The sequence below is a fragment of the Trachypithecus francoisi genome, unplaced genomic scaffold (genome assembly GCF_009764315.1).
Source record: "Trachypithecus francoisi isolate TF-2019V2 unplaced genomic scaffold, Tfra_2.0 Lachesis_group20, whole genome shotgun sequence".
In the NCBI taxonomy this organism is placed as follows: Eukaryota; Metazoa; Chordata; class Mammalia; order Primates; family Cercopithecidae; genus Trachypithecus; species Trachypithecus francoisi.
In genome coordinates this window covers 42,364,351-42,386,625 of record NW_022681466.1, presented here as the reverse complement: position 1 = coordinate 42,386,625, position 22,275 = coordinate 42,364,351, and the positions used below count along the sequence as shown (strand labels likewise).

Below are 22,275 nucleotides of genomic sequence, written 5' to 3'. Positions count from 1 at the left end.
TACCAGTAGGTATTTGTATGCTGTGTACCTTTTTAGTCTTTTTAGCAATAGGATTAAGAGGTAGAAAATTACCTCTAAGTAAAGAGATAGAGATTAATTTGAAATGTAAAGAGAGCAGCAGTTTTTTACAGTTCATTGCTTGCTCGCAGGAAGGGGAGGGATGGTAGTGCCTGACTAATGATACGGCAGTGGGGATGAATAGAGGAGGGCACAGCTGAGAGGATACTTTTATGTGAGTCTGGTGGTGGTGAAAGACTGAAGGATATTCCCAGGGGAGATCGGCAGTATGTGGTGAGCTACTAGGGAAGTTGCTCAGATAGGCTTCCCTATATGACAGTACCTTAGCTGGACAGCATTTTCTTAGTCTGCTTCTCATCTTTGGAGGTCTAAAATATACTTACTTGGCAGTATTACCTAGAGCTGATCAGATTCTTCAAAATGCTTGTTAACAGTCGTGGGGAACAAATCTTTATCATCACTAATCGTATCAGCTGTGCAGGGCAGCTTCTACCTGGGACCTGAGCTAGCATTGTCGTTTACCACTGAAGAAGGAGGGGTTCAAAGGAAGACCATGGGTTCAGTGCTGCGTTCTGCCTCTCACTATATGACACAGCTCTCTAAGCCTGTTTTCTCAGCTGAAATTCTTTCATAGTAGTTGTGAAAGTTAAGTAAGTAGATATGTGTAAACAGTTGAGCACACAGCCTAGCTCAGAGTAAATGCATAATAAACGTTAATTGATGTTATTGAAATGTTGCTTGGTGAATATGGAAATAGAAAAAAAAGAAGGTGGGTGTTTGAATAGTGAATCTCTAGACATGGACATGAAAATATCCAAAGGGGTAAATCTGAATCATGGGAAGGTTTCACCTACCTGTATTTTGAAATCATTTCCCTAGTGAGTTATAGCCACTGGTGAAAGTATGTATTCTTCAAGTATGGTGGGGTGGAAAAAAGACTGATGGTCTTAAGAAAAATTTCATCCAAGCTCTGATGCAGCCTGATTCAGCTTAAGGCATGATTATCTTGGAACTTGCATTATGTTGACGCAATCATGTTTTCTGTTATCTTGATATACCTCAGACATACCTTACAGATGGAGAGGTGTAAGAATATTAAATGGACCTGCTACCAACTTAAGAAATAAAACATTGCTCATACAACTGTATGCCCTGTTTTTAAAGCAACATTCTTGTTTCTTTGTTACTCGAATAATACATGCTCATTACAGGCGAAGATTTGGTTCTTTCTGATGGTACTTTCACAAGAACCCTGTTTACCATGGCAGGTTAGGGGTGCCTCACTGTCCTTACCTCTCCCTGCCTCTTACATAGAAAAAGTAGTATTCACTTAGGGGTTTTTTGGTATTGTTTTTATCTGTTCCGAACAGGTGAAACTCAACAGTATTTTAAAGAATCCGATCGAGGAGAACGTTTGGAAGAGCCAGAAAGTACTAAAGAATCTAAATCATCATGGAAAAGAGTTTCTTTTGGGAGGTAGCACTCAGTGTCTCTGAATTTAATGAAAACAAGTTACGCTTTTTGGACTAAGAATTAAAATTGCACATAATATACCAAGATGGCACAAAAAAAGCTAATGTGAAACTTCTACTAGCTTCTCATATTTTAAACCTTCCTGAGGGAGTTTTAAGAACCTTGAGTTATATATAATACCTAAATCTCAGTATTAACTACCTACTTATTTTTAAATTTTTTTTGAGACAGAGTCTCATTCTGTCTCCCAGGCTGGAGTGCAGTGGCATGATCTCGACTCACTGTAAACTCTGCTTCCCGGGTTCAAGCGATTCTCCTGCCTTAGCCTCCTGAGTAGCTGGGACTACAGGCATGCGCCACCATGCCTGGCTAATTTTTATGTTTTTAGTAGAGGTTGAACATAATGCTATGTCTTTCTTTTAAATAGCTGATTCTCATTTTTTTTTTTAATAGAGTTTGTCATGGTTCAAAGAGCACAGGCAATGCCTTCTTTTTTAGGTATCGTACATTGTAAAGATGAACATCTTTTCTTTTCTTTTTTTTTTTGAGACAGAGTTTCGCTCTTGTTGCCCAGGCTGGAGTGCAATGGTGCAATCTTGGCTCACTGCAACCTCTGCCTCCCAGGTTCAAGCAATTTCCTGCCTTAGTCTCCAGAGTAGCTGGGATTACAGGCACCTGCCGCCACGTCCAGCTAATTTTTTGTATTTTTAGTAGAGATGGGGTTTCACTATGTTGGCCAGGCTGGTCGTGAATTCCTGACCTCAGGCGATCCACCTATGTCTGCCTCCCAAAGTGCTGGGATTACAGGTGTGAGCCACCACACTCGGCCTGATGAACTTCTTTCCATTAGGTTTTTAAAATAATAAAATAAGTGCAAAAGTGAAACAATTGAAGGATATTTAATGCAAAATTAGCATCCCACCCCCTTCACTCCTGCACCGTAGAGTCACCAGTATTTGCTCTTCCCCTATACATTTAATCATTTACACTTTATATACAGCTATTTCCATCATTCATGTATTAGTCAAAACAAAACATAAGCAGCAAGACATGCTAAGCAGCAAAAGGAGAGTCTTTTCCTTTTTCTGCACCCAGCAGCTCTCCAGGTCCTCAGGGGAAGGGCCCTCGGGTCAGGCTGGGCCCTGAGTGAAGGAGGGAACTTTTTCAGGTGCTCCTTGTCTTCTGAGACGTTGGGCCCCTCTTGGGATGGAGATGAAGCAGAATCCACTGGTGAAATCATTAGACTTGGAGACACAGCGCACACCTTTTCTCTAAGAAGTAATGGTGAGTAGTTAAACCTTGAGTATCAGTTATTATTCAACATACAACTATAAAAATGTAAATGGTATGTAGGAGTGTTTAAAATTGAGAAGAATAGAGAGAGCCCTAACTGAGCATGGGATTTGAAATTCCAAATATCCCACTACCCATTAAATATGAACACTTATCTGAAGTCACAGGCATATGGGCAGATAAGTCCAAGGCAAATAAGTGTATGCAAGGTTATCAGGCAATTTGTGGTTCCTGATACCCTAGGAAGAGAATTATGGATACATCTTATAGTCTGGTCACACTTTCAGGGTATTCCTTAATTGTAGTTTCCTGAACTGGTGGTTGATTCACTTTTTTCATTGTTTCAACCAAGAAGTTCGTACACGCAGTGGCAGTTTTTCTTCTAGGCTTCAGGCAAGATTTCCAATAGCCTATTGCTTGCACACAGTAGACCTGGATATTTTTCAAGTCCCAATTTTGAGCCTCCAACCTTTCCCTCCAATAATCCTACTCCATCCTGCCCACCTTGGCTTCATAAATTACTAAACCAGTATATGGACCATAAGTCTTGGAATATTCTCCCTTCCTTTTGGTTCCTGGCGAACTCACCCTCCAGTAGACCAAAAAGCTATGCTTGCCATTGGGGTCAGCACAGTAACAGAAGGACCAGAGTCAAGCGTGGATATTGCAAGAATGTTTCTTGAAGGAAGAGAATCAGATGGATTGACTGGGAATGGAAGGGATGGTGATTGCAGAAACAGGTTCTGTGATGTCAAGTGCTGCGTAAAAAAGATGTTACTGGAAAATGAATTACTTATTTTAACATTGTAAGTAGAGAGGGGAATTGTCTTTAAGAATAATGCAGTTAAGGCAAAGGAAAAAAGATTGAGAGAGATGCCTGGCCAAGGTGTTTGGGTTTGATGTGATAAAAGGACTTATGGCAGCTTCCTTTCATATTTAGATTTAAAGTGTCTGATAGCTATTATATACATTCACAGGCATCTAATTTAGGCTTCAATATATGGACCATAGTCTTTTTTTTTTGACACCGAGTCTTGCTCTGTCACCCAGGGTGAAGTGCGGTGGCGCGGTCTCGGCCCACTGCAGTCTCTGCCTCAGCCTCCCAAGCAGCTGGGATTACTAGTGTGCGCCACATGCCCGACTGATTTTTGTATTTTTAGTAGAGATGAGGTTTTGCCTTGTTGGCTAGGCTGGTCTTGAACTTCTAACCTCAAGTGATCTGCCTGCCTTGGCCTCCCAAAGTACTGAGATTACAGGTATGAGCCACTGTGCCTGGCCTGGACCATGAGTCATTGTTTGTGGTACTAGCTAAGACCCTAACTGATGTCTGTTCATACCAAGACGTGCCCATAAAACAGCCAGCATTTCCATAACCCTGGCATCTTATTTTTCTAAAGCAAAATAATAAAACATTATATAAAACTTTGCTTTTAAATTGCATAAATGATTCTGGACTACAAAATGGCATCTTTCAGATAGCAATTAAAAATAATTGATATTATGGCCGGTCACAGTGGCTCACGCCTGTAATCCCAGTACTTTGGGAGGCTGAGGTGGGCGGATCACCTGAGGTCAGGAGTTCGAGACCAGCCTGGCCAACATAGTGAAACCCTGTCACTACTAACAATACAAAAAAAATAGGCAGGCATGGTGGCGGGTGCCTGAGGCAGGAGAATTGCTTGAACCTGAAGGTGGAGGTTGCAGTGCGCCGAGATGGTGCCATTGCACTCCAGCCTGGCGACAAGAGGGAAACTGTCTGAAAAAAATAATAACAATTGGCATTTTGAGCAATTGGACCAACATTGCTTCTTTCAGCATTATTTAATATTTCTATTTCCTGAGTACAAAACTCTTGGCTTTTAGTATAATGTTCAGTAAACTATTTTGATAGTTAAAAATTTTACCTTTAATATTTTCTTTCCTAGGTGCTCAATGTCCTAATGAAATGCTATCTAAAAAAACCTCAGCCTCACCAAGTTCTAAATCACGTGAAGAGGTGTTGTACCCTCCTAGTGTTTTGTCCAAAAATAGGACATCCTTTGTTGAAGACAGTGAGTTGTAATGGATGTTAGTTCTTTACTGCTGCTGATCATTCTTGAGGCAATTGTTGTTGCTATTGGCCTTTTTACTTTTATTGCTGTATATGAGATCCTTTTTGGTCTTACATGATCTTGTAAATGTTTGCTATTAATTATGATCTCTGAATTCTGCTTAAGATGGTCTTTGGTTGCATATTTTTGCATCCACTGTTATCTAAATTCTCAACACTCACCTTTTTTTTTTTTTTTTTAAAATGAGACAGAGTCTCTGATACATTAGTACATCTATTGGTGGTATTCATATTATTGGTAAATAACAAAGTATAGTAACTGGAAAAACATTCTTTTTTTTTTTTTGTTTGGAGACAGAGTCTAACTCTCTTGCCCAGGCTAGAGTGCAGTGGTGCGATCTCGGCTCACTGCAACCTCCGCCTCCTGGGTTCAAGGGATTCTCCTGTCTCAGCCTCCGGAGTAGCTGGGATTATAGGTGCTTGCCGCCACGCCCGGCTAATTTTTGTATTTTTAGTAGAGATGGGGTTTTGCCATGTTGGCCAGACTGGTCTCGAACTCTTGACCCTGTGTTCTGCCTGCCTCAGCCTCCCAAAGTGCTGGGATTACAAGCGTGAGCTACTGCACCTGGCCTGGAAAAATCATTCTTGTTTCTTCTTATCATCTCCAGGATTTTCATATGGTAGTAATACATAAAAATATTACTGCCTAACGAGTTTTGTAACATGTGAATGAACCATAATTCACATAACATAACATTCTTCAAGCCACTTAAGTTGCTTCCAGTTTTTTATTATTTTAAAGTAACTTTCAGGAAACAGTTTTATGATAATAACATTAAAATTACATCCGGGGCCAGGCACGGTAGCTCACACTTGTAATCCCAGCACTTTGGGAGTCTGAGGCAGGAGGATCACTTGAGCCCAGGAGTTTGAGACCAGCCTGGACAACATAGTGAGACCTCCTCTGTACTTCTTTTAAAACTAAAAAAATTGGCCAGGCGCGGTGGCTCAAGCCTGTAATCCCAGCACTTTGGGAGGCCGAGACGGGCGGATCACGAGGTCAGGAGATCGAGACCATCCTGGCTAACACGGTGAAACCCCGTCTCTACTAAAAAATACAAAAAAAAAACTAGCCGGGCGACGTGGCGGGCTCCTGTAGTCCCAGCTACTTGGGAGGCTGAGGCAGGAGAATGGCGTAAACCCAGGAGGCGGGGCTTGCAGTGAGCTGAGATCCGGCCACTGCATTCCAGCCTGGGCGGCAGAGCGAGACTCCGTCTCAAAAAAAAAAAAAAAAAAAACTAAAAAAATTTGAAAAGAAAATTACATTCTAATTTAATTAGATCCCTGTGTGTTGAGGCTACATCTCTAGTTTAATTATTTTTTTATGTTCTTTGTCTTAAGTTTAAAAAACATTTCTAATATGTTTGAACATGTTTATATAGGTATGTGTGTATTTATATAAAATAGTTTATTTCTTAGAATTGCATCGTAATATCCACTTTAATTTGTCTTACTAGCAGAAACCTTTTCTGTGAGTAGGATTCCAAATGCTAGGAAGCTAGGGGAGCCTATCCGAGCAGCTATTCCTTTACATCCACCCTACCACCCTTCAGAGCCTCGAGCACCCTGCCCCATAGGAAAAGAATACTTGCATTCAAGTCACTGCCCGCCAGCTGTAAATTCTACTCAAGAGCGTATGGAATTTTCTGGGGTAAGTGGAAAAGCTTACTTTCAGTTGGCTAGAAGTACACATGTATGTGTGTCTGTCTGTGTGTTGGTAATTGATTAGAAGCCCGTGTGTGTGTGTGTGTGTGTGTGTATTGGTGAAGTCTTTATTCTTTGTCAGGGAAGCCCCTATATTTAAAGAAGTCTCTGCTAGAATTGTCAAGCATATTGCACTAGTCAAAGCATTGTACTCCTTAAAATTTGCCTCTGTATACACCTGCACATTCTTGTTCTAGGAAGATAGGCGAAAGATGAATGTATGTAAAGGGAAATAATAAGAGCCAACACATAGTGAATGTTTATTTTGTGGCAGGCGCAGTTCTGGATACTTTAGGGGTGTTGAATAATTTACTGCCCATAACAACTCTGGAGTAGCTACGATATTTATTGTGGGGAAGCTGATGTAGACAGGGCAAGGTTACACAGCAGTTACAGAGTCAGGATTTGAACTTGGGCATTCTGGCTTCAGAGTCCATATTGTGTCCGTAATTTAATAATTTCAAATTTAGAAAACACAGAGTGGAAAAGAAAATAACCATCCATGCATATTGTCATTATCCAGCATGAACCACTGTTCATACCATACTGGCTTATTTGCTTCAATTGCAGTGAGCTGAGATCGTGCCACTGCACTCCAGCCTGGGTGACAGAGTGAGACTTCATCTCAAAGAAGGAAATAAATAAAAAAAAAAACCCTTTTTATTTAGTCATCCTGTCCCTATCTTTCTAAAAAGAACAGGACTGGGTTCGGTGGCTCACACCTGTAATCCCAGCACTTTGGGAGGCTCACGTGAGCGCCAGAGTTTGAGACCATCCTGGGAAACATAGTGAGACCTTGTCTCTACTAAAAATAGAAAATTAGCCTGGAGTGGTGGTGCATGCCTGTGATCTTAGCTATTTGGTAGGCTGAGGCAGGAGTGTCACTTGAGTCCAGGAACTGCAGTGAGCTGTGACCACACCACTGCATTCTAGCCTGGGCAGCAGAGCAAGACGCTGTCTCAAACAGAAAAAAATAAAATAAGAAAACGGGCAGGTATATACACAAGGTAGATATATAAACAGTGATACGTTATTATTTAAACATTCAAGCAATGCATTAAAAGTACAGAGATGAAATAAGCATTATTAACATTAGGTGACCACATTCTCTACATTCTATGCATCTAAAAAGTAGAGTGGATAGATAAAAAGGAGTTAAAATGGAGTCATAAGATAATGTTTACTTTTGGGGGAATCATAGTGGGAGTTTTGGAGGTGGTTCTGAGCTGGTAATATTCTGTTTCTTGACCTGGGTGGCAGTTAAATGGGAGTATTTATTTTGAAATAATTAAGCTAGAAATACTCTATTTTAAAAGTTTCATAAAAATAAGATTATGTTGTTCGTTTTATTTTTTTTTTGAGACAGAGTGTCGCTGTGTCGCCCTGGCTGGAGTATAGTGGTGCAATCTGCACCCACTGCAACTTCTACTTCTCAGGTTCAAGCAATTCTCCTGCCTCAGCCTCCTGAGTAGCTGGGACTACAGGCGCACATGCCACCACACCTGGCTGATTTTTTTTATAGTAGAGACAGGGTTTTGCCATGTTGGCCAGGCTGGTCTCAAACTCCTGGCCTCATCCACCTGCCTGTGCCTCCCAGAATGCTGAGATTATAGGCATGAACCACCACACCCAGCCTACTAAAAGATATTTAATTTTACTCTAATAGAAAAAGATAATGAAGTGAAATTAAAGATATCATTAAACATTAAATAAATGGCCAGGTGCAATGGCTCACGCCTGTAATCCCAGCACTTCGGGAGGTTGAGGTGGGTGGATCACGAGGTCAGGAGTTCAAGACCAGCCTGGCCAAGATGGTGAAACCCTGTCTCTACTGAAAATACAAAAATTAGCCGAGCACAGTGGCCGGCGCCTGTAATCCCAGCTACTGTGGAGGTTGAGGCAGGAGAATCGCTTGAACCCAGGAGGTGGAGGTTGCAGCAAGCTGAGATTGCACCACTGCACTCCAGCCTGGGTGACAGAGTGAGACTCCATCTCAAAAACAAACAAACCAAAAAAACATTAAATAAATGTTTCTTCATCACAAGAAGTATCTTCTAAAAGATGATCTCTAAGACCAAGAAATAAATTTAGCTGGACACGGTAGCTCATGCCTGTAATCCCAGCACTTTGGAAGGCTGAGGCAGGTGGATCACCTGAGGTCGGGAGTTCGAGACCAGCCTGGCCAATATGCGAAACACTGTCTTTACTAAAAGTACAAAAAAATTAGCCGGGTGTTATGGCACATGCCTGTAATCCCAGCTACTAGGGAGGCTGAGGTAGGAGAATCACTTGAACCTGGGAGGCGGATCGAGCCTTTGCACTCCAGCCTAGGCAACAGAGTGAAACTCAAAAAAAAAAAAAGAAATTTAAAATGTTAAGGGTTTATATTCATATTTTGGGAGGTGTTGTCTTTGTTTTAACTGTTTCAATTTTGCACAGCCTTTATTGATGTCAATACAAAAGATAACCACGTGAATACTCTGTACTAGTGGTAATTTTTTTTGTTGCCCAGGCATAGTGGTAATCCCTGAAAGTTCTTATTTAGAGAACACCTGGCCTGTCTTTTTATTTGAATGGCATCCTGAGCCACACTTTTTCTCTGAGCCCAAATTTCTAGACATTGCTCCAGTCCTTTGGTGCATTGGGTGTCAATAGGGTATTTTGACAAATGCACTTCAAAACGGAGATTGAAGGCACGTAGCTTTGTGCCACAGTTCCTCCCTTCCTCACCCCCAGAAAGTTCATGTTTCTTATTTGTAGCTTTTTCAAATCAACTTTTTTTCTGTTTTTAATAGGATCTAGATGATAGAGTTTTCTTAACTTCCAAGTTGCCGAAAGACAGCAAACAGGAAGTGTACCCAGCTCAGGTCCAAGGGCCTAGGACAAGGAAGCCTCCCAAAGGAAAAAGGTAACATTACTGCAGACTTAAGTGTTTACAGTCTGTTTGCAAAGAAATTTGAAAATGCAGGGCCTAATCTCCAAATTTAGCTGTGAAGACCAGAATGAAATATTACTTAAAGTATGTATTACAGTTATTTTAAACGAAATAATAGACACCTAGCTATTTTAACTGTCAGATGGTCACTTTTATTACAGAAATGAAAACAGAGCTACAGCCTCATCCTGCAATTCACCTTTTCCCCAGAGGCCAAGAAAGAGATTAACAGAACAAGAATTACATGATGTGTCAGAGAAACTCTCTCAGCGGCTCTCTGAACTAGATTGGGCAAGTCTTGTTTTTTCATCTATATTGAGATTCCCATGGCTTAAGTGAACATTTAAATAATCTCTCAGTTGAAAGTGAGGTATTAGAAATATAGTTGTGTCTTATTAATAGTTACTGTGAAAATGTTCTGTAAATCAAGCAGATGGAACAGGAAGTGATCTCTCAGCCTTTCATGATCTAACTAAATTTAGTGCAGATTTATCCAAATTTTATTAAATTTTGATGAAAACTAAATCATTTAACATAAATGATTATGTTAAGCCATTTTTGTTTAGATATATCTATATAGTTCCCCTTTGCCGCAAAAGACAGATCTAGTATGAAATTGGATGGATCACTGATTCTCACAAAATACAATATTACAGTTTTAAGGTATCATTGAATGAATGTTTTAAATCCCTATGTGACTTAGTCAAAAGTTTATTGAAACTTGGTGATCGATAGCACTGATCTACACCTTTTTAAAACTAAACATGTATGCCAGGTGCAGTGGCTCATACCTGTAATTCCAGCACTTTGAGAGGCTGAGGCAGGCAGATCGCTTAAGCCCAGGAGTTTGAGACTAGCCTGGGCAACATGGTGAAACCCCATCTCTACAAAAAGTAAAAAATTAGCTGGGCTTGGTGGCATATGCCTGCAATCCCAGCTACTCAAGTGACTGAGATGGGGAATCACTTGAACCCAGCAGGCGGCCGTTGCAGTGAGCCCAGCTAGCACCACTGCACTCCAGCCTGGGTGACAGAACGGGATCCTGTCTCAAAAGTAAATAATTAAACATGCATAAGCGTCTGAAAACTTGTTATTAGTGACTGTCAAAGGAAGCTTTATTAAAGGTCTGCCTACTCCTACAAATTTACATTCTGCTGAAGTCAGTGAAAGATGTTGAAAAAAGTTTTCTCAATAGATGTTAAAAAGTGCCCTGGGTGATCGGATTAAAGAAAAGACTGACCATAAAGAAGATGATACTGGAAATGAAGAGGTAGAGGATGGAACTGAGGAGACACTGTCTCAGCACAGTGATGGCATCGTGGAGTATGGGCCAAAGAAGTCAAGGCCAGGTACTTACCCCAGAGAGACTGAGAAGGCGGACATCCATGTGAACTACTTAGGCAGTTCCATCTGTTCTTAATAACTTATATTCTAATTTTAAATAGTTGAGAAATATATAAAAGGATCAGAAGTAATATCAAACACCTGGATCTTCCCTGGCCAGAAGTAGCAGGTGTTAACAGTTATATTTGCTTTAGCCCCTTTGTGTTTAAGGAATAAAACAGTAGAAACCCCCTCTGCTCTCCCTACAGATCTCTTTTCCCCACCCTCAGTGCAACCACTATCTTAAAGTTGGCATTTTTCTTCTGATCCTTGTTTTTATACTTTAACAGCTCATACATTACTTGTCTAAACATACTATTGTTTTATGTTGTTTAGAAATTTACATACTGTATATATTATTCTGCAACTTGCATTTTTTTTTTTTTTTTTTTTTTTTTTGAGGCGGAGTCTCGCTCTGTCGCCCGGACTGGAGTGTAGTGGCTGGATCTCAGCTCACTGCAAGCTCCGCCTCCCGGGTTTACGCCATTCTCCTGCCTCAGCCTCCCGAGTAGCTGGGACTACAGGCGCCCGCCACCTCACCTGGCTAGTTTTTGTATTTTTAGTAGAGACGGAGTTTCACCGTGTTAGCCAGGATGGTCTCGATCTCCTGACCTCGTGATCCGCCCGTCTTGGCCTCCCAAAGTGCTGGGATTACAGGCTTGAGCCACCGCGCCCGGCCATGCAACTTGCATTTTTTTCTGATATTGTCTTAGAAATCTATTGCTGTTGATACTTATAGATCCAGCTCATTCATTTTAACTGCAGTGTAACTGAGTTCTTACAGTGTGTCACTTTTGTGTGGGTGTATAGCACTATACATTTCCCCTATTGCTGGACATGTTGATTGTTTCCAGTTTTCATTACTATAAAAAATCTGCAACGAACAGCCTAGAATATGTGCAAGAGTTTCTGTGATATCTCCATCTAGTAGGATTGCTGGATTGTAAGGCCTGCATTTCTTCACCACTGCCAGCTTGCCCACCAAAGTGATTGCACTGCTTTATACTCATATCAGCAGTTTCTGGTTTGCCACATCTTTGCAGATACTTCCTACTGTTTGATATGCCATTGTTCAAATCCAATTATCCTGTCTTCCACCAACTAAAATCCTGCATATTTTACATTTAGTTTTATCTACTTTGGGCATCCATTGTTTCTTCAGAAATAGCCTTTTTCTGACCCAACTTCCTTAACTTTTTCAGTTGTTTTTTACTCCTTCAAGAATGCTCTTTCCTTCTCTTGATTGTTTCATCTCTCTTCCCTTTAAAAGGACTCAGCCAATTTCTAGGCACCCTCATCCAGGAACCTCTTCCTTTCCCTTATTATGTACATACACATAGTATCCTATTGTGAAAACAGGTTATAAATTAAAATATTATTGCAGGTGCATCTTCAGTTTCTAGAGAGAATACATCATGAGCAGCTATCATTCAAAATAGATTATGCAAGTCAGTTTTTAAAAATATATCTTAGAATTTGAAATGTGAAAGATTTGAATTAAAAGCATGTGAAAAAAATAACAAGCTCAGGGAAAATTTATTTATAAAGGTACCAAAACTAGCTTCCTTGGACTTAAGGCTATCTTGAAGTGCTTTTCCCACTGGAGTCACCCTCTTCACAACTAGCAGATGCCCAGACACACCTATAGACAATGGGATAAAAAGGTTTGTAGAAAGAAATGGTTTGTTAGATCTCTTTGGCAGTGTGCAATTAGGAGGGCTAGATTGCTAAGTAGGGAAAAATTGGGACCGCTTAGACAATGCTTAACATGTTAACTTGGCCTATAAGCATATATAATAAGATAGATATGTATGCTTACATCCCACCTCCTCAGGACCCAGATAGGTAAAAGGATAGCAGATGCGCGGCTCAGATAATTTATCTTTTCTCTCTTCCCATCTCCCCCATCACCAAGAGCACTCTCCATAGTCCTTTGTGCATAGGAGGCATTCCATGTGTTGAATATCCAAAGTTGAATGGAGAAGCTAAGTGTTTGAGACAGTACACATTTGTATGCATTTGTCTGTTACTTGGTGTTACCATACCAATACAAGTTAGTTACAGCAGAGAGTCCCTTTAGCACATTTCACTCATCAGTCTCTTTGGATTTAGTAAAAACCAACTTTGGTTTCCAGCATAACATTCTGGCTATCAGGAACTAATGTTACGTGTCTTTTCTCTGTTGCAGGACTTTCCATGCATAGAAAGCCACCCTACAGATCCCATTCGCTCTCTCCATCTCCAGCTAACAAACGCAAACAGTTCCACACGGAGAGAAAAAGGCAGCGCAAGCCAAGAGAAACAGATACCCACCAATTCCGAGCACAGGTGGTACTTCTCCATCTCTTGACTACCATTAAGCAGCAGCCAATACCATTTCCCCTCAACCAGATGCTACCATGAACATGCTGTTGATTTAAGGCTTAAAATGCATTTCATATTCTTGAGTGGAGTGGATGATAGAGAGCTACGTGGCATAGCTTATGTCCCCATTAGCATAAAATTATACTCATGAAACTTAAGAAAAATAACCTGGCCGGACATAGCTTGGTGTTCCAGTAGATTAAGAAAGAGGAGATCAGCATGAGTTGTTATTTTCAGAGTGAGCTTCAGAGATGAGGGGAATTTGAGGTGGATTAAAGTGACAGGCCACTTGAGTTACAGAGAGGATGAGATCAAGTACCCAAGACAGGAATGAGAGGAGGTGGTTGGGATTCAACAACAAGGAGACTGGTATGATTACCTAGGAAGACTTTCCACTGTGGAATGTGGATTTTGAAATGTAGCATGGATTTAGAACACTTAAGTTGTTTACAGTAGTAGGTTTTATAATGCAGTAGGATTTATAACGGTGAAAAACTAAAACTAATTCAGACATCTCACACTCATTTGTAACTCAGCATGTAACTTCCACTCAGGAGAGTATCAAAATAATTGCAAAAACTTGAGAATAGAAAAAATGCATGATGTAAAATTTCATTTTATGTCCCAATTATATATGTTAAAGTAATGTAGATTTGTGAGCCGGGCGCAGTGGCCCAGCACTTAGGGAGGCCGAGACAGGTGGATCACCTGAGGTCGGGAGTTTGAGACCAGCCCAGCCAACATGGTGAAACCTCATCTCTACTAAAAATACAAAAATTAGCCGGGCATGGCAGTGCACGCCTGTAGTCCCAGCTACTCGGGAGGCTGAGGCAGGAGAATCACTTGAACTTGGGAAGTGGAAGTTGCAGTGAGCCGAGTTTGTGCCACTGACTCCAGTCTGGGCGAGAGTGAGACTCTGCCTCAAAAAACAAAACAAAAAAACCCCATACATTTGTGATACAGAGTCTGAAAGGAATTTTTTAAAAAGTGAATGAGCGGCCGGGCGTGGTGGCTCACGCCTGTAATCCCAACACTTTGGGAGGCCAAGGTGGGCGGATCACAAGGTCAGGAGATTGAGATCACGGTGAAACCCCACCTCTACTAAAAATACAAAAAAAAAATTAGCCGGGCGCGATGGCAGGATTTTTTTTTTTTCTCAAGGCGGAGTTTCACTCTTGTTGCCCAGGCTGGAGTGTAGTGGCTTGATCTCGGCTTACCTCAACCTCTGCTTCCCGGATACAAGCAATTCTCCTGCCTCAGCTTCCTGAGTAGCTGAGATTACAGGCATGCACCACCATGCCCAGCTAATTTTGTATTTTTAGTAGAGATGGGTTTCTCCATGTTGGTCAGGCTGGTCTTGAACTCCCGACCTCAGGTGATCCACCTGGCTCAGCCTCACCGCATGCGACTAAGCTTGGATGCTCAGTTGAGGCACCGCTGGGATTCGAACCCAGGATCTCCTGTTTACTAGATGGGTGCTTTAACCAGCTAAGCCATGGTACTGCCCGTTGTATATGTTTTTAATAACTGTACTATCATATGACCTTTTCCCCTGTAGGCATTTACTGAAGCATTTGAAAGGGAGCTAAGAAGACATAAAGTTCAAGAGAATATTGGACCTCTAAGAATACATGAGGAGGAGGAGGAAACAGTGGGTAAAAGTCTACACTGTAATAAATGCCATTTGATCAGATGAGGGGGAAGCATAAAGAAGATCTTTTTAAAAGAAAAAGGGGCCAACAGGGCCTTAATCATGGGCTCTTTAGGAAAAGGCAGGATTTCATGTCATGATACAGGACTGTTGCTTCTTAATAAGGCATTCAGGTTGCTAAAATATGACAAGACGTGGTACCAAAGAAAACTAGCGTTTTTTCCCCTACTTAAAACTTACCATCAGTTTTTAAGGGTATTTGACTTAGCAGTTCAGGGGCTTAAAAACTAGTCTAGGCTGACAAAATTAAAGAAGAGTAAGAGAAGACAGAACATCCTAGTTGCTCTAGACCTGGTTGTAAGAAACCCAAAACTGAAGTTTTCATTGCCTTTCAAAAGAATGGTTACAGAAACGAAATGAAATCATGGGGAAAATGCTTATGCTAAAATATTAGTGAACAAAACAGGATATATAGTACAGTATGGTTACAACTAAGCATACTGCATAGTTGCTTGAGAATTTTTTTAAATCTACGTGGAAAAAGAGAAGTACATCGAAACATTAATAGGTTAAAAAAAAAGATTAATAGTGGTTGTATTTAGGGTGTGGGACTGTGGTGACTGAAACTTGAAAAAGATTCAGTGCTTTTTCAAATTCCAAGGGATGCCAGAGGCCAAAAGATGCCTTTAGTTTAGAGTGAGTGAATTATTAACCAGATTTTACAAATTTGAAGTAAGGTGGTTTGGCTGGGGAGTAGTTAGCTATTTTTGTCAATATGTAATATTTAAGATGATGCATGAAAGAACTATTAGACCTTTTATTTTTATTGTTTTGTATCTGCTTCTAAGGAAAAAATATACAGAGGAGAAGCTGTTCGTAAAGGAACTCCAGAATGTAGTCACCCCTGGAAGATTTACTCTAGAAAAACCACAACTCAGCGTCCAAGAGGTGGCCTCCCAAAGCCAAACAAAGCAGTTCCAAGTAAGAACCACAGAATTGTACTTTATGGAAAACTGGCAGCCTTTGAAAGCGAGTGCAGCATTCCAAGGACACAGCACTGAAAGCTAACATCCACCAGTTAGCTGAAGAAAGTTTCTTTTTTCCATTGCCCTGTGGCTGGTTTTCTGCAGAGGGCTAAAACTCTTCAATAAGGAAGTACCTTAGGGAGGCCTGTATATTGGCACCCAAGGAATGCCAGGTCTGCCACCTGCTGCGCCACCATTAGCCTCACTCCTGTGCTTACTCACTTTGGATGCGTTTTTGTCTGTTTCTGGGAAGTTGGTAGAAGGAAGGGGATGCTCCAAGGCAAGCAGATGGCCTGTCCACCTCCTGTATATGGACAGTGCCAATGAGTGTAGAGTCTTCTTACAAGGAAACAAAGCCATGAGGAATGCCAGGCTTCCTGTTTTTTTGTTTTTTTTTTTTTTTTTTTGAGACGGAGTCTCGTTCTGTCGCCCGGGCTGGAGTGCAGTGGCCGGATCTCAGCTCACTGCAAGCTCCGCCCCCCGGGTTCACGCCATTCTCCTGCCTCAGCCTCCCGAGTAGCTGGGACTACAGGCGCCCGCCACCTCGCCCGGCTAGTTTTTTGTATTTTTTAGTAGAGACGGGGTTTCACCGTATTAGCCAGGATGGTCTCGATCTCCTGATCTTGTGATCCACCCGTCTCGGCCTCCCAAAGTGCTGGGATTACAGGCTTGAGCCACCGCGCCCGGCCAGGCTTCCTGTTATACCCCAAAGATTGCTGGCCCTCCTACTATATCCTTTAGACCAGAAACTTTTCTTGTAAGCACTTGCCTACCAGGAGGGTTGAGGAGTCTTCTATTTTGCCATACATAGAGAATCTACCTGCAGGCACTGAAGCAGCTGAGCAATTAGGATGGACTTCCCAGGACCAGCATGGCATCAGTCAGAACTTATTTTTATCCTTATCAATAGTTGGCTTACTCCAATCAGAGGAGGAATGCAATTATAAGTACATTTAGAATTGTTCTTTACAGAATCAAAACCGTATCACTTACATAAGCTTTGATCTACCAGGGATGTTGGATGAGTTCTTGTCCACAAGTCTCAGATTAAGAACATCTTCTTTTACCTTGCAGTGAAAGTAAGTGAACACAGTCTCCTGCCCCTTATGCTGGAGCAGTTTCCATTTCTCTATGTTTCTGGCCCAACACTAAGCAAAATGTGGAAACAGCAAATTGCACAGGTTGAACAGCTTAAGAAAGAGGCATGTAGAGAAAATCGATCAAAGAAGAAACTGCAAGATGAAGTAAGTTACTGTCAGTCTTAAGCATAGGAATTTAAATGAGAGATGAGCTTATCCTTGAGAATTGAGTGAACAGCATTATTAACCTACTTGATTTTGTGTCCCCCTTCAAGATAGAAGAAGCCCTAAGAAGGCATGACCTCCTTACTACCCTTGTCAGGAAAGAGTATGAACATAACAAGAGACTGGTATGTCAAGAGCAAGTTGGGTATTATAATTTTGAATTTGTTATATTCATTCCCTTTATCTGTGCTAGCTGGGCAACAGTCCCACAGACCCTTCACCTCTAACACCTGCATGTGGAAGTGTTGCTTAGGTCTTTAACCAAAATTGATAGCCCATGCCTATAATCCCAGCACTTTGGGAGGCTGAGGTGAGAGGATCACTTGAGACCAGCCTCAGCAACATAGTGGGACCCTGTCTTAAAAAATATATATATGGGTATGGAAAAAATCAGCCTGGTGTGGTGGCATTTGCCTGTGGTCCCAGCTACTTGGGAGGCAGAAGTGGGAAGCGTGGGAGGGCAAGGCTGCAGTGAGCTGTGATCTTGCCTCTGCACTCCAGCCTGGGTGCCAAAGTGAGACCCTGTCTCAACAACAATAAAACAAACCCAGAACGGGCAGGGGAAGAGCTAGGTACTTTATGTACACAGTTGCAGTTAGTCTTTATAGTAATATATTAGAGATGTTTTCTGTGAAATGAAAACCCTGAAGCTTTGAGATATTAAGTAACTTGCCCTGGGTCTCACTGATAAGCAAGGGACACAGCTGAGATTTTGATCCAGTTCTGTCTGTGGACCTCCATGGACCCGTCCAGGTGCCAAGTGGCTGAACTTACTGCTGTTGGCCGTCTCCTGTCCTCCTCAGGTCCCAAGTAGAGCGCTCTGGGATTTATCAGCCCCCGTTACAATTTTGATGAGAAATTGTACTTAGAGAATTTTGAAGGGAGAGGATGGAGGTCAGAAACAATCTGCCAAAGGAAGAGATTTGAAAATCTTTGCCTGAGTGTGGAGTAGAGATAAGCTATGAGAACTATAATACTAAACAGTTCCAGAAAGATCTCAGGAACTGCAGATGGTACTTTCCTATGGGGGGGAAAAACACTAATATCTGAAACACCTACATAAGTGTCTGTAGGTGACCCCATTTCATCTTCACTCCTTTGTCAGATTTTGTCTAATTTCCTTAGTTTTTGCCTAAATACTCCTGGCAGCTCAGGCTCTGCTTGAAAGTCTGGATGTGCCATTTTCCTACTCCTTGTGAGCTGGCATATGGGCCAGCCTTGTTAGCAGCCTCCTGGTGGCATGGGAAGTGAGCCCTGAGTTCCACAGGAGTGTCCAGGATCACTGCTGCCCTCTGCTGCGGCGGGGGGTTATTGGAGCTGCTCTTCAGATTGAAGTGATGAAGCTGCCAAAGGCTGAAGGGCTTCTGGGGCCACTGGCCCCCCACAGCTGTCATACTGCCTGAAGACATCGTGATGGGGACTGGGGCAGATGAGAACACTGGAGTCTGCATTCCTCTTGTCCTTACCCTTCTCTTCCCTCCCCTTTCCCTTTCTTAGCAAGACTTCAAGGACTGCATTCGTAGGCAAAGGGTGACCCAATCAAAGATAAAAGAAAATCGACAGCAAATCGTTCGTGCTCGAAAATATTATGATGATTATAGAGTTCAGTTGCATGCAAAAATGATGAGAATGAGGACCCGGGAAGAAATGGTAAGTCTGGCTTTTCTGTCCAGCCCTGTTAAGAAGGTGAACTTTGTTACCTTTCAGGACCACCACCTTTGTTTGTGATTCTTGTCCAAATTTGAATCCAAAATCTAAATCGAAGTCCTGTAGTGCTGGCCCTGAGTTCTGCTTGGCCACACTTCATTTTCTTACTCCATTGTGCATTCCCGTCCATTCTCAGTCCCTGTGTCTCTCATCTTAATGTGAAGTCTTACTTCTTCCCTGCCTCTTACACATAATAGGTACGTCTCCAGTAAAACTACTTTAGATGTTTGGGAACATGTTGTGAGAGACAGGAATTTAAGGTGTGATAACATGACCTTGTATTCCACATAAAATCAGGGATAGTGTCAAAACAGCTGTACTGTGAGAGGTTTTCCACAAGGTATTTGCTATGTCATCCTTATCAGGCTGAAATGATTAACCTTTTGAGATCCCAAGCTAGCAAGAAATTTCATCTGTAAAATATTTTAGTAATTGTAGTTAACTTCCTTGGTAAAATGTAAAATGGTGCAGCTGCTTTGGAGAACAATCTAGTAGTTCTTCAGAAGGTTACCGAAAGGTCATATAGAGCTACCCTATGACCCAACAATTTCACCCCTAGCTATGTAATCACACAAAAAACACAAATGTTCATAGCTTCACTTGTAATAGCCTAGAAGGAGAAACAACCCAAAGTGTCCATCAGTTAACGAATGGATAAACAGTGTGCATTATTCATACAGTAGGATGTTACTTGGCAATAAAAATGAATGAAGAATTCATATATACTGCAGTATAGATGAACCTTGAAAACATTTCTTTCATGGAGTGAAAGAAACCAAATATGAAAGGCCACGAATTACATGATTCCATTTTTAGGAAGTGTCCAGAATATGCAAATCCATGGAGATAGAAAGTAGACAGACTGGTGACTGTCAAGGGCTAAGGATGGGACAGGGGGAATGAGCACTAATCAGTATAGGGTTTCTTTTTGGGGTGATAACAATGTTCTGTAGTGGTGATGGCTGCACAACTAAGTATAAGGCATACTGAGTTACTTACTTTAAAAGGATAAGGCTGGGCTCAGTGGCTCACGCCTGTAATCCCAGCACTTTGGGAAGCTAAGGTGCAAGGATTGCTTGGGACCAGCCTGGGCAACATAGTGAGACCTCATTTCTCCAAAAAATTAAAAATTTAGCCAGGCGTGGTGGCACATGCCTGTAGTCCGAGCTACTCAGGGAGCCAAGGTGGGAGAATTGCTTGAGCCTGGGAGGTCAAGGCTGCAGTGAACTGTTGACTGCACCACTACACTCCAGCCTGGGTGACAGAGCAATAACCTGTCTCAAAAAAAAGGAGGTAAATTTTATGGTATGTCAAAATATCTGAATAAAACTAGTATTTCAAAAAAAAAACCTTTGTGAAATACAATCAGTATATACCTCTAGTTGGCCAAAATGATTATATTCCTCAATGACTTTATTTTTACGATTAAATGACAGATATTTAAGAAACTGTTTGAAGAAGGTTTAAACATTCAAAAGCAGAGATTACGAGACCTAAGAAACTATGCCAAAGAAAAGCGAGATGAACAAAAGAGACGCCACCAGGATGAACTGGACTCCATGGAGAACTACTATAAGGACCAGGTGGGCTCCTGGCACTTGGTTGCGCTGTTGTGCTTAGTCCTGACCACTTGCCCTTGTGGCAAAACTTGCTTAGTCTGTTGACAATAAACCTCCTTGTGTTAACTAAAGTTTGCACTCTACAGATTAGAGGACCCCATTTTCAAGATTGAAACTTAAGATCAAATAATACTTGACCATAGTACAGTATATTGCCCTATTTCCATTAAAATTATTTTAAGCCTATGAACATTAAGAAATGTTACATTTGGACTACAAACATTAAATATTTGGTTTTTTCTTCCTATAAACAGTTTTCATTGCTGGCAGAAGCCATATCACAGGAACGTCAAGAACTTAAAGCCAGAGAGAAATCTCAGGCCCAGGTAATAATTAACAAGATAGAAGCAAAGTCACGCACTGCATGGCAACGTTTCCTTCAGCAAGGGACCTCGTACATTGGTGGTTGGGGCAATAGGCTATACCATATAGCCCCAGTGTGCAGTAGACTGTACCATCTGGGTTTGTGTAAGTACACTGACATTCTGCACAATAACACTTGATGCATTTCTTGGAACATATCTCCATCATTAAGTGACACATTTATTTACATTTTATTTACATTTATTTAGTTTATTTACATTTTTAGGAAGTAGAAAACAAACGTAAAGGGAATGGAGAGAAGACTAATAAGGCAATCCATCTATGACCCAAGACATTTTTATCCTGATTTTAACTTTAGTTAGGTCTCTGTAAGAGCTGCTGCTAGATTATTAAAAATTTTGGAGGAGTTTGATTAGCTGGAAGATGGAGATGGAACAATAGATGAGGGCCTGGATAAATGCTGTGAACAGCAGGATGACATGCCTTCTTTTTTCAGACATTACATAAGGTGAAGAGGGAGCTGAGATCTAAGATGGAGAAGGAAATTCAGCAGCTGCAGGACATGATAACACAGAATGATGATGATGTTTTCTTCCGGGAACTGGAAGCTGAGCGCTTCAGATCTCGGCTTCAGCTGGCTTCCTTTCAGTACGGTAAAAGTCCCTCCCTGTGAGGCCAGACTTGATAATAGGTGAAGGTTCTGGAGGCCTTTACCAGGACAGAGCTAGAATTGAGCCAGTAAACAGATAAGCCAGAAAAGTCATTTTCAAATGCTTTACCTATATTTCCAGTACTTTTTATGAATTTTAAAATAAAAATTGTTTTCTAAAAGCTTATTGCTTTTGAATTTATGACCTAACATCTGAAAAGGGGGGATCTTCATTAGTCGTATTTGTGCTAAAGCAATTAATAAGCCTTGTTTGAGCAGCCAGCTCCTGAAGTTTGTTGCTTTAAGTAAACAAAAATAATTAAGAATTAGCACTTGAGGACAAAAAAATACATACGTTAGAGAAGAAAGGTGGGTGGTTATCAGAGGTGGGCCTTGGAGAACCTTGACAGTACCATGTATGTGTAGACTTTTCATAACGTGACTGGAAGATGAGGGAATATGCATTGTGGCAGTTGGGCACAGTGGCTCACGCCTATAATCCCAGCACTTTGGGAGGCTGAGGCAGGTGGATCACTTGAGGTCAGGAGTTCGAGACCAGCCTGGCCAGCATGGTGAAACGCCGTCTGTACTAAAAGTACAAAAATTAGCTAGGCATGGTGGCACCCAGCTGAGGCACGAGAATTGCTTGAACTTGGGAGGTGGAGGTTGCAGTGAGCCGAGATCGCACCACTGCACTCCAGCCTGGGCAACAAAAG

General features: G+C 41.5%; 1 protein-coding gene across 7 annotated transcripts in view; it reads left to right on the top strand.

The window, feature by feature from the left end:
* The window catches only part of CEP95 (centrosomal protein 95), a 29,311-nt gene extending 7,565 nt beyond the window's left edge, over positions 1-21,746 (top strand). For 2 of the 7 annotated variants that reach the window (XM_033183941.1, XM_033183944.1), the window contains exons 5-20: positions 1,389-1,494; positions 2,660-2,775; positions 4,710-4,835; positions 6,352-6,545; positions 9,394-9,506; positions 9,695-9,824; positions 10,729-10,882; positions 13,105-13,244; positions 14,839-14,931; positions 15,780-15,912; positions 17,031-17,200; positions 17,311-17,385; positions 18,758-18,910; positions 20,404-20,550; positions 20,841-20,912; positions 21,407-21,746. In XM_033183941.1, coding sequence (XP_033039832.1) covers positions 1,389-1,494; positions 2,660-2,775; positions 4,710-4,835; positions 6,352-6,545; positions 9,394-9,506; positions 9,695-9,824; positions 10,729-10,882; positions 13,105-13,244; positions 14,839-14,931; positions 15,780-15,912; positions 17,031-17,200; positions 17,311-17,385; positions 18,758-18,910; positions 20,404-20,550; positions 20,841-20,912; positions 21,407-21,583 — 2,099 coding nt within the window. In that variant the 3' untranslated portion in view covers positions 21,584-21,746. Of the gene's footprint in view, positions 1-1,388; positions 1,495-2,659; positions 2,776-4,709; positions 4,836-6,351; positions 6,546-9,393; positions 9,507-9,694; positions 9,825-10,728; positions 10,883-13,104; positions 13,245-14,838; positions 14,936-15,779; positions 15,913-17,030; positions 17,201-17,310; positions 17,386-18,757; positions 18,911-20,403; positions 20,551-20,840; positions 20,913-21,406 lie in introns of those variants that run through there. The other 5 variants (XM_033183945.1, XM_033183946.1, XM_033183943.1 and 2 more) reach the window with 4 other exon arrangements.
* The last annotated feature ends 529 nt before the right edge of the window (positions 21,747-22,275 follow it).